Here is a 12,159-nt window from a genome sequence, read left to right as displayed (position 1 = left end):
CAAAGCTATTTCACTGCCGAGACAGGTGCATCAGTCTTCGAGGCACATGCCTGGACAACAGTGCCATTATCAAGACCCCAAATTCCTTTCCAGGAGTGAGCAGAATGGTAAAAGCAGGTGATTAATGAAGTGCCTGTTTGCTATGAAATTTTACTCACTTATCTGGCATATAAATGAAGAGGCATTTGGGGTTCGGCAGAGACCTGGAGGAAGATACAGATGGCCAAGATGCTGCTCCATGCCTGACAACAAACATTGCAGTGTGCTGCCGGCAGCACCCCCATGCTGCTGGGCTGCTGGGCCAGCACTTCTTTTCCAAAGAAACACCCACCCTGCTGCCAGAAAAGAAAAAACGGCTCCAACCTTCCCAGCAGTGTCAGCCACCAGGTTGCTGCACCAAGCACCACCAGCTGCCACCAAACAACACTGGCACCCACCGAGCACTGCCAGCTCCCATGGGCTCATCCACTCCCTGAGCACTGCAGCATGATCAGGGTGGGGATCAGAGGAGGATGCAGAGGAAAGGCAGATGCTGGCACAAGGACACAAATAAGGCCAGGGACCATCTTGGCCTCATCCTAAACCTGCCAGTGAAGCCAGTGGCAGGGCCACGTCTGAGCCTCAACTACACAGTGGTGGTGCTGAACAGCCCCAGCACAGGGTCTACTCATTCTCCTGGGGTTAAGCCAGGGTGATGGCCCCAACTGGGTCTTTCCACCTCCTGCACTTTTGCCAAGTCCACCCTGCTCAACCCTGTGGCACAGCAAGGAATTGTGTCCACCAGAGCACCTGCAACTGCTCTGGGCAGGCACAGGACTCAGGAGTCCCCAGGGGCTGGGCTGGACAGCACACTCAGAACCTGGCTCCTCACCCCAGCCCCAGGCATCCCAGCCAAGGCACATGCCATTGGGTGGCCACTGCTGCTCCCAAAGCGAACACAAGCACTGTCTCAAGCCTTCAGCTGTCACCCCCATGGGAACATGGATGGTCCCAGGTGCTTTGTCAGAAGCCTAGCCCAGCCCCAGCCTGCACTGAGCACGTCTGAAGCCTGGTGCCACCTGAGAGCCCTTTTGCTTCTCCCTGAACATGAACACAAACATCCCTCTATCTCCTCCCCATCGCATGCCCTGGCAGCTCTTTCAGATATGGAAAAGTCCCCCCAGCTCCCGCAGGGCTGGCAGGGGGCTGTGCTGCAGCCGTACATACCAGTGCTTGCAGCCAGGGATTGAGGCTCTTCCTGATGGTTTCCAGAAGAATGGAGCCAGTAACAGAGGTGGCTTTGGGCACCGTGATCTTGGGGAATAAAGATCCCAGCTTTATAGTCAATTTGTATTGACTCACATTACTTTATTTATCCCTGGATGTTCCTGCCGATATAAATAGCGATCCCTGCACCGAGCTCCCTGCGCCGCTGAGGTCAGGAGCAGGAATTCACAGGGATGCAGCCTCGTTCAGATCACACCTCTGTTTTACGAGGCGCTGCTGGGTCCTGGGGATTTGCAACATCTCAAGCTAAGGGAAGGGCCTTTGGAGCAAGCAACATGCCTCCAGTGCTCTTAGGGTTTTTTTTTTTCCCTGGCTGTTGCTCTAAGTGACAGGAGGCAGCTTGGAAGGGTTTTGTTCGCTCTGGAGTAAAACATCTGCTGGGTTCGTGGGAGCCCTGTGACCTGCTCTGAGTGCAGAGTGTTCTGCTGGGCAGTGCAAACAGCTCTCGCTCTGCAGGACATTGCTGAGCCCTCACAGCCTCACCAGCAATGCAGGGCATGAGAGGGGAACCCCGGATCCTGCTGTAGAGCAGCTCCAATGTGGCAGTGACCTCAGCAAGGGGCAGACTCTGACTGTTGTCCTCTACCCTCTCCCCACACTGAGGCTCAAGTGGAGTATGACCAGCCTGGCTCAGGATGCAAGGATGTTCCAGCCCTACATCCTGAGGGATGGAGCCTCTGCTCTGGCTGCTTCAGAGCTGCCAGACCAGCTCAGGCTGCACGGATGCTCCAGCCCTTCATCCTGTGGGATGGAAGCTCTGCCCTGGCTCCTCCTGAGCCACCAGCCCAGCACACTCTGAACCTCATTTGGCCTCCTTCAGCCACATCTCCACCACAGACACACCCCAAAGGGGCAGCTCCTGCCCCAGACCATCAGCCAACACACTGGGCTCAGGTCTGAGCTCAGAGTGGTTGACTCTCTGGGACAGCCTCCCCTGGCATCTCTGTCCATGTCTGACCCATCCTTTGTGGCAGGAGCTCACACAGAGTACAGCAGCCATGTGACACTGCATGGCTCCAGCAAGTACCAGATTCATTTTCCGAATTACTAATTTTTTAAAAGCAACAACCGTGGGTGAACACGTGCTGAGGCAGCGGCAGGTGGGAGCCAAGAGGAGCGAACAACAGGCGTTGGGTCAAGTTCAGTCCTGACTCCAGTGACTAAAAAAAGAGCCCAGACAAAAAGCAGGAACTATAATGGCATCAAAATCCCTCCTGTCCTGTGTTCCAACTCATTAGCCCGGGGAGAGACTGGGTTGGGGCTTCAAAAGAGCTTAAAGGACTCAGACGCCTGAATCCCATTCAATAGCAACAGGAATCCTGCACTTAATTTCTGAACTGTCTTTGAGGATCTCAGCGATAATTTGCACCTTCCGAGCATGTTTAAGCTCAAAGCCACTCACAAAAGGCCAGTGAGCAGGGATGGGGCTCAGGAAAGTCCCATTTCCAGGTTCATGAGAGAAAACAATGGGCATTGACTGAACCCCAAAACACCGGCATGCAGTGCCTCTAGGGCAGAGATGGGGAGCAGCCCCCGGGCCCACTGCCCTTTCCAGAGCAGAATCTGCTCCACAACAATTCCAGGCAGCACCCAGGGGCTACAGACACTCCCACTGGACTGGGACCAGCCTGGGGGAGCAGTGCAGCATAGCAAAACACCATTTCACACCCGACACGGTGGTATGTCCTTGGCCACATCCATGGCAGTTTAACTGTCTAATGGAACATCTCTAAAGATACGTGTCATTGCCCACCCCAGGCACCTGGGTTGGTGGTCCAAGGTTGGGGACCTGGAGCCCAAGCGGGGAGTACGAGCAGCCCTCCAGCAGTCTGACTCCTCCAACATCCACAGCACCAGCCACATTCCTCATATCTGTAGTACAATCTCTCTCTTTCTTTTCTTTTCCTTATTTAATTTTCGACTAATGAACTGCTCTCCAGAGCTACTTTATTACTATTGATTCCACGGGCAAAATCCAATTGATCTTGGTTAAAATGAACCATGTTTTTAATTCTGGTACTGACAGGCACTGGCTGGGCAGGAACCTCTCCGAGCTAAGGGCAAAGTGGAATGTTGAACTGGTGTCCAGCAGCCAAAGACCCCAGGAATCAATCCAGAAACTACCTGGTAGGGTTCAAGGACTGATGCCATGTAGAGGAGGGACTGCTGTAGGGGAGGAGGGGTCCAGCAGCCGATGCCCATCCTCCCTCCTGGGGACTCACCGTGTTGAAGTTGGGGAAGAGGTTGAGCGGTGACGTCCCGTTGAGTCTGAAGGTCAGAAAGTGCTTGATATCCAAGGGGGGATGAAGAGGCCGGCCAGGGATGGGCAATGATGCTAAGAGGGGGCTGCTGTGTCCGGAGGGACCTGGGCAGGCAGAGGGAAAGAGCAGTGTTAGCACTGGTGATCCCTGCTTGCAGCAGGAGGACAGAGCACACAAGATACGGCACACAGGGACATCTGCCATGGACTCCAGAACTCCCCCAGGGAAAGGTCCCAGTCCAGAGTGGCCCTGGGCACCCCTTTGCTTTCCAGGCTCAAAACCAGCACCCCAGTTTGAAGCTGGATGGAGCCACCTCCACATCAGAGCATGGACACAAGCAGGAGTCCAAACCCTCAAAAGGTATCCAAACCTCCCTCAGGGAAGCAGCCCCTTCCCTGGGTTCTTCCATGGAGCCACACAGCCCTGGGCTCCCCACACCAGCACCACTGGGGCTCTTCACCAGGGCTGGTGAGGTTTTGGCTGCTAGCAGCAGCCAAAGGACTGGAGCAGGGGCTGGGCTGCCCCCACTCCTGTGGAACAGCCGCCACTCCCCGTCCCCCGCAAATGAACCACGCGCTCCAGCGTGAGATTTAAAAATAGCCTGGAGTTATTAATAATGTTCTGTTTCAACACAAAACACCCGTGGGACAGAGGGAGGGAGGGAGGGAAGGCCAAGCAGAGATCTCTCTCCAGCCTGCTCCCCATCCCACCTGAGACTCATCACAGATGATGAGCACAGGAAAGCATCCTCCAAGTGGCAGAGGGAGTCCATGCCCAACTCTGGGAGTGAAGAGGGAGAAAAGCTAAAATAAAAAATAACTAATCAAATGCAATAAATAAGAAACGGTTTCTGAGTGCTGTGAGGCAGAAGAGCCCATTCACATCCCACACAGCTTCACACCCCCTCCAACGCACTCACAGCCCCATTCCTTTTCCTGCAGCAAGGACAAGGTCAATGTTCCTCCTTCCTTTGGATTTTTGGGGGGTTTAGGCTCTTTTTCACCTCAAAGGCATCATGAATCCCTTAACTCAGCACAGCACAACCCCATCCCACCACCCCCCTGGACCTGAGAATACCCTTGTGGGAGGCTGACAGTGGCCAGCACCCACTCTCACAGCAGGAACGCTCTCCACCACCACCCCTTGTGACAGCACGGAGCCTGAGCCCCCCCTCCAGCCCCCACACCCTGACACCAGCTATGCAGAATGAGGACCCCAGGCTGGTGCTGCTCCTCACTCTGCTCTGCACCCACCCCATGCCGATCCTGGCTGGTGCAGGATCTGAGACATGCATCTGAAATTCAAAGTTTGAGAGATTCCCTGGATTTGAGCAGCGAGTGCTCGTTGCCAGCCCCACGGGCACCAACGACCTCTTTCTGGGCGAGCGCACACGGCGGCTCTGCCACGGCGCCGGAGCCATCCCCGAGCCAGGCCTGACTCCAGGGAGGAATTACAGTTTGCTTCATCAGGCGTGCACTGATCGAGTTAATTCCAGAGTCGCCCAGAAGGGAAATCTGTGAAACCGCTTAAAAATAAATAAATAAAGTCACAGCAGCAGCGAGCAGGACTGGGTGAGGGGGTGCATAATTAACCTTCTGAGGCGTGAAACAGTGTTTCTACATCAAATCATTTGAGACTGCCGGGCTGGCGCCAGAGGAGCTGCCCTAGGACCCCCCAGCACACACAGCCGGGCCCCACGCGAGAGCAGCAAAGGCACTTGGGGCTGGGTCACGAGGGGTGCCACTCGTCACAGCCAGTGTGATTTGCATGGACTATACTGGCCTTAAAAACATAAAATATACACATATATAAATATATATATATGTGTATATATATGGGAGAAATAAGAAATGGGAGAAACAAGAGATGGGCGGTCACCTCATCCTCAAAATCAATTATTACAACAAGGGATGCTACAGGTCTGCTGGTGCTTGGGCTGAAGGGTTCACTCCCTGGGGAGCAGCTCCTGCACTGGGCAGGCACAGGACAACTGCTGAGGGGACACAGACTCCCAGGACTGGTCACCACCTGCCGCAGCTGCTGCCCACCAGGGAAGATACAGAGGAGATATGTCAACCTCTTTGGCACATCCTTGAGCTCAAATTTGTGGGTTAAACACATTTCTGGACTGGGATCAACCAGGCAGTTAGAGAGAGCACAGAAACCCCCGTGAGACCCTGGAGATGGGCAGGTCTTTTCTCACTTGGCTTTGTCTCTGAAGCAGACAAGACCCCCAGGAACAGGAAGAGGGCTGAGGCCACCCCAGTGAAGATCCTCAGCAGGTCACAACACCCTGCTGGGGCACCCACAGGAAGCTCTTGGAGCACCTTCCCAAGGTCACAGGGCCGTGGCATTGTGGGTCCTGCCTTACCTTTGCTGCAGGGCAGATTCCAGCAGCAGCTGAGGGCAGTATTTTTAGGTATTAATTAGGCACTCAATTAAGGGGATTTGCTTTTGGGAGAGTGGCAGGGTCCCAGGTCTGTATAGAATGACACGACCTTACGCAAGGTGACCGGCATGGCCAGCAGCAGGTGGAGCTGTGCTGGTGGAGCAGCTTTTTGTGGTGCAGCCTTTTGTCACAACCCCTGCTCTGTCTCCCCCCGTTTTGGCAGAGGAACCCCCACCTTCCCAGAAAATGCTGCTGCTCTGGCACTGCGGGTCCTCCTGGGACAGGACATGCTCCAGGCTCTGCAGAGCATTCCAAGGGGCTGGTGCAAGGAGAGGAGCACAGGAATCACGTGTTCCTGGCATGAGCACCTGCTGCAGTTTTGGGATGTTGTCTCCATACCTGCCCCGGTTCCACAGGTACAGTCCAGGCCTGACGAAGAGATGTCAAAACTACAACGTCCCTGATGTGGTCCTGCATGTCCCCTGCTTGGGGCTCAGCCAGAGCCATCGAAGCCTGCACATTCTCTACCTGGGGTTCAGCCCCTTCCCAGCCCTCTGGAGCTCAGCCCAGCTCCTGTCCCACAGACAAGTGCCTTTTGTAGGGATCCCTTGGAATTTAAAGGACTTTTCAGCCCTACATTTAACCAAACTCACCTGAACTGTATCTGGCTGTCCTCCCCAGCCTGTCCCCCCACCCCTTCACTCTACACAGCCACTGAACACACACCTGCAGCAGGTTTTTCTCCTGATCCATGTGAGGCAGAGCAGAGCAACTGTTGTGCTCTGACACCTGCCTGCGTGAACCTCCCAGAGCTGCCTCTGTAGGCAGCAGGGCCAAGGCTGCAGGTTCTCATACCAACACGAGTCTGCCAAGGACCTATCTCCGCAGACGCCGCTGCCTCAGAGAGCATCTGGCTCAGAGTCTGCCCAGGCCAGATGGAGACAGAGCTGTTTATTCACATGGAGGCTCCCTCCTGCCTGGGAGATGTTCTCAGCAAATTTTGATGTTGTCTCTAAATCCTTATCAAGGGTTTTAAAGCTTCTGTCTCTGGCCAAGCATGTTTCCAGGAGGCTCCCCAATGCCAAAGGCTGATGGCCAGAGGAAAGGGGCAACACCCAGTCACAATGCTGGACCATGATGGCAGCACCAGTGCAGCTCCAACATCTCTGGGATCTGGACTAGTAAAAAACAGATTGTATTGCACTGGACTCCCAGAGCAACCAGACCTGGACCATGGGGCAGCAGATCTGCTACATCCTCCCATATCCAGCCTTTGGCAGCCCCAGCAGAGAAGCTGGTGCTCAGGATTCAACTGAGGTAATGCTTCAAGCTGCTGCACTGGGTTTATTGCTGATTAGAATCAGTCTGAACTGAAGGAAACAGCACTCCAAGTCAAAACCAGCTTTTTGTCACACTGGAACACACCAGCAGCATCCCAGCCCTGCTTGGCCACAGTGCTGGCACTGCCAAACCCATGGGCAGAGGGGCTTGAGCTCCTGGCTGCTGAGGGCACCAACAGCTCTGCTCACATCAGGACAGAGAGTAACACTCCAGAGCAGAAATACGAGCTGAACACCTTCAGTTGGTCCTGAAAGCAGGTGTTGAAGGACTTTCTCCTGGACTGCAGGTCACCAAGAGCTCAGGGTGAAAAGGGAACTCCGGGACATGAGGACATTTGGGAAAGAACAAGAATTAGCTATTGACTGGTTTTGTACCCCTGCTCATAATTTATTCTGTCCTTGAAAAAAAAAAAAAAGTCCTTTTAGATATCTTTATACTTAAAACTTTAGGAAAATTAAGATAGACCTTTTTAATATATATATATTTATATATGTATATTTTTATATATATATACACACATACACATATGTACACAATGATGCATTTAAAGTTACTATTTCCTCAGCCATTACAATCTCATTCCCTAAATCTCTTGCTCTTGAAATGATCATGACTTGATGCCACTGCTAAAAATACCCTGTGCTGTGTGCAAGGAACACCAACATGACACCGCCAGGCATGTTGGGGTCGGCGCAGAGCTCGGAGGATGCGCTGCCTTTTCTGCATTCACTCTCCAGGCTCCAGAATAACAGAAATCCCATATTTTTGCAGAGCATTAAGCAAAAGCTGCTAGGTATCTTTGTGCAAAGGCAACGTGACATTTGAGCTCAAGAGCTTTGCCTTCATCTCCCTAAAACAAAATAACGACAAACCCTCGGAAAAAAAAATCATCACAATTTGGGATCTCAGGTGGTCCCAGGATTCTGAACTCTGGGCAATTCAAACAGAGGTTTGGATCATGAGGGAGGAGGGGTGGTCGTGGGAGCAGCATGGCTTTGCAAAGGATCCTGTTTTTTCTTCCCAGCACAAAGCAGGTCACCATCCACTGTGGCTGCCCAGCCCCAGCAGTGACCAGTGATGGAGAAAGGCAGGGTTGAGCTGGCACTGGGGGCTGCCCGCAGGCCCCGGCTCCTGCCCAAGGGCTCAGCCATGCCCTACCAGCCATGCTCATTTCACCTGTGCCATGATGAACCCAGATTCCCTCATGCTCTCATAGTACTCGATGGCCAGTGCAAAGTTAAACTCGCTGATGGCTGGCCCATCAATGGCAATCTTCATGAGGTCAGAGAGCCCCTCATCCTTCGCATGGCGCGACCGGCCGCGCTTCAGCAGCTCCCGGCCCCGGCTGATCTTCTCGGCAAGGACCGAGCCCAGTGGCAAGGCCAGGGCAATAGCTGCCAGGACAGCGAAGTCTGGGAAGAGTTCATGCATCTCAGAGCTGCTGTAGACCAGCTTGACACAGAGGTCCTTGAAAGAGAGCTGGCTGAGGCTGAACACGATGCGTTTGAAGAGGGGAAAGTCGCTCAGGGCCCTCTCGCTCACCACCACCCGTGAGTACACCTGCAGCAGGAAATTCAGCTCGCTGACCCCATAGCTGCCAATGTCCTCCAGAGACTGGGGGTAGCACTTGGGGTTGAAGATGGCAGAGAAGGAGCTGATGGCCTCCAGGACACTGCTGGGGAACCTGTCCAGCAGGTTACCCCGCACCCTCTCCAGGTAGCTCTCTTTCAGGTGCTCAAAGTGTTTCAGGTGCACTTGGGAGCAGTTGGCCAGCTCAACACCCTTGTAGTAGAGGCGGCTCTCGCCCTCCCGGCCGTCCTGTGGGTGCTTGTTCATCTCGCTGAGGAACTCCCGGAGGTTCTGGCCACTGGTGCTCTGCTGGGCCTGCAGCGTGGTGGCTGTGGCTGAGACTATGGGCTTCAAGATGGAGAGGTCAAAGTCCTCGATCTGGAAGAAGCGACTGAGCTTCTGGAAGATGGGGAGGACATCCAGGAGGATCTTGGTGAAGGCCACAAACTGGAACTTCTTGAGCTCTTCGCAAAGGCCACGGGCCACAGGTGAGCGCTCCGCCTCGCTCTCCAGCAGCAGCACCAGTGTGGGCCACGAGGAGTCGATGGCTTCTACAGCTGGGAAGATAGAAGTCCAGTGGATGGCTTTGGGGCTCCCGAGGTCTATCTCACAGAGGTCCAGGACTCTCCGCAGCTCCTGGAGGCTATCGCCTTCCCCCTGGAAGCTGGAGTAGAGCCTGTACACAGCATCTACGGTGGTCTCATACTTCTGGAGGTACTCGATGGTGCTGATGCTCTCAGCCAGCAGCAGGGAGGTGCCGTGGGACAGGCAGTGCACCTCAGTGAGGAGTGGGCAGAGTGAGGTCAGTGCTGTCCCCACCCCGCTCAGCCGCTCGGCCACCAGTGAGGCACTGTCGGCGCTGAGCCAGGTGAGCTTCATGGTGGGGATGCCAAAGGAGCGCATCACCTCACCCACCTTGCCTGCCACAGTGGAGGCCTCCCCGGTGGGCAGCTCAAAGCTGCCCAGGAAGGTGGTGGAGGTCTGCCCGTTGCAGGGGGAGACAGTGGTGGTGAACATGGCGAGGCTACGGTGCTCCAGGACGTCCACAGTCTCGTCCACCACCAGCCCAATGAACGGCGAGGCTCTGATCCTGTGCCTGTCCTCGTTGTGGAGGACTTTGGCAATGGCTGCCTGGGCCAGTTGAAGGAGGGGTGCAGGGAGGGAGAGAGAAACACAAATGAGATTCAGAAGCAGTGGGAGATGTGCAGCACTTGGCACAGAGTGAGCGGGTGGGCTCCCACCCACAGGCTCCTGCAGTGCATGAGCCCCAAGCCAGGGAAAAGCCCTTACACTAGCTGCACACACAGAGGCTGGAAATCACTTTCTTCTTCCCTAATAAGCTTTCTCCTCCTGCTCCTGTTTGGCAGCTCAAGCACCATGGGAAGCTGCTGAGAGCTTGGAGGTTCCTGTCCTGAGCTTGGGGTCAGCCCCACAGATGCAGCAAGACATAGCACCACCAGCAGCACTGACCCCTCAGCCCCCAACATCTCATTCCCAGCTGTGCTGTCAGTGAGGCAGGACATCAGGAACCCACCTGCCCCATTCAACTCCAGCAGTTCCACTTCACTGGCCCAGCAGGAGCAGCAGCAAAATGGCAACAATTTTTTTCCCAGCTTTACTCATTTACTCACACTCCCCCCATTTCAGGCAAACTCCCCAGTTTGGAGGGAAAACTTCCTCTGTGTGTGCAAGTGCTGCTAGGATCACCACAGGCTGGGAAACCTAATTAGTGGGTTTAGTCTATCTGCAGCAAAATAAGGCTCTGTGGAGAGCTGAAAAGCATGGCAAACAGCCAAGACTCACTAAAAATTTAATTTGATTTTAGCAGGCATGAAGCATTCGTAAAATTCAGAAAATCCTTTCTAAACTCTCCAGCTACTTGATCTTTCTGATCACTCAGTTTAGGGCAAAAGAGGCAAAACCCACAGTGCTCATGTGCTAATTGAACTCCTGAGCTTTCATCCTGCAAAAGCAGCCTGGCAGACTCGGGGAGCTTCTGCACAGAGAGTGGGCACGGGTACCATCCCTGCTCTGCCAGGTGCAGTGGCCACACACCCACAGCGGTCACCCAGGTGCAGACCCCCAGCCCTGCATACACACCTGCATCTCCCTGACGCTGCCAGGGTGGTAGTACTCGCTGTGCTCCGAGGCCAGCAGCGCCTGGCACAGGTTGAACTTCTGGAAGTTGAGCAGGGAGGAGCACTTCTCATCCGGGATCTCCTCCTTGGCCATCCAGTAGACAGTGGTGAGGACGGCCACCTTGGCGGGGTTCACCTCCACCTTGATGAGCGAGCGCAGCTCGGGGTGGCCGTGGACACGTGTCTCGAAGGCCAGCTGCTCCCGGTTCACGGCCAGCGCCTGGCGGTGCGCGCCGGAGGTGACGTGCCGCAGCAGCGCGTGGCGCTGGAAGTTGTCTGTGCCCACGGTAAAGGCGTTCTCCGCTTTACCGTGTTTGTTCTTCACCAGCGCCTGCCGACACTCTGTGCAAAACATGAGCTTCCTCTCATAGTCAAACTCCAGCCAGGTAAATTCTTCCTTCCAGTGTTCATTGAAATAGCGTTTACACTTTTTATTGGAATTGGAAGTTTCCCCAGCTGGCTTTTTCCCTGGAGGCACCATGCTGCTGTGGCTGGGAAATCAACTACGGCTGAACCGCACCGTGCCTTGAGGAGCAGCCTGCACATTTAATTTAGTAAGAAGGTCTATTACCACTCTCCTGGTCCGACTGGAGATGAAAGAGACACAAGGGAAAGGGATTAGGGCCCTGTAAACCTCAGCCAGGGCTCAGCTGTGGTGGCACAGCGACAGTGGCATGGTGGCAGCAGCAGTGACAGCGATGCAGAGGGCAGGTCAGGCTGTGCAACAGCCCCAGCACCACACGGGGGGCATCCCATCAAGCACCTCATCAGCATCACCAGAAGCTCTCAGTGTCACTGGTGGGACTGGTGCACACATATATGGTCCAATCACCACAAGAACACCCACACACTTCCCCCTGGAGCAACCTGCACCACTGTGCTGGCACTGGGAAGGTGAGGAAGGCTCAGCGCTGGCTGAAATGGCCAAAAAAGAGTGTTCAGCCCTCCTCAAAAAAGAGGAGCAGCACCCGCTGCTGGCACTGAGTGCCAGGGCCCTGGAGCTGAACAAGAGTGACTGGGAGCCAGCTCAGACACACGTGCTTGTGTGCACACGTGTGCTCTCAGCCCTGGCTTGTCTCTCTTCCAGGGAAGTGCCAAAGCCATGGCAGTCCCAGGGCAGCAGAGCCATGCTTTGCACATTCAGTGACATCCCAGTGTCCCTCCCAGGGGGTGACACATCAGATCTACTCCGGGC

General features: G+C 54.7%; 2 protein-coding genes across 2 annotated transcripts in view; both read right to left on the bottom strand.

The window, feature by feature from the left end:
• The window catches only part of ZNF385C (zinc finger protein 385C), a gene marked incomplete at its 3' end in the record, with an annotated part of 55,887 nt that overhangs the window by 6,108 nt on the left and 37,620 nt on the right, over positions 1-12,159 (bottom strand). The window contains exon 3 of the mRNA XM_083877567.1: positions 3,489-3,631. Within this exon, the coding sequence (XP_083733693.1) occupies positions 3,489-3,631 (143 nt within the window). The remainder of the gene's footprint in view (positions 1-3,488; positions 3,632-12,159) is intronic.
• LOC310918640 (uncharacterized protein C17orf113) lies at positions 7,486-11,551 on the bottom strand. The gene is made up of 2 exons (XM_083877566.1): positions 10,927-11,551; positions 7,486-9,957 (listed from the first exon to the last, which is right to left on the bottom strand). Exons 1-2 carry the CDS (start codon positions 11,443-11,445, stop codon positions 8,425-8,427), a joined length of 2,052 nt encoding a protein of 683 aa, XP_083733692.1. The 5' UTR covers positions 11,446-11,551; the 3' UTR covers positions 7,486-8,424.

This window comes from Zosterops lateralis (genome assembly GCF_965231275.1).
Source record: "Zosterops lateralis genome assembly, chromosome: 24".
NCBI lineage: Eukaryota > Metazoa > Chordata > Aves > Passeriformes > Zosteropidae > Zosterops > Zosterops lateralis.
This window is presented reverse-complemented; position numbering and strand designations above follow the sequence as displayed.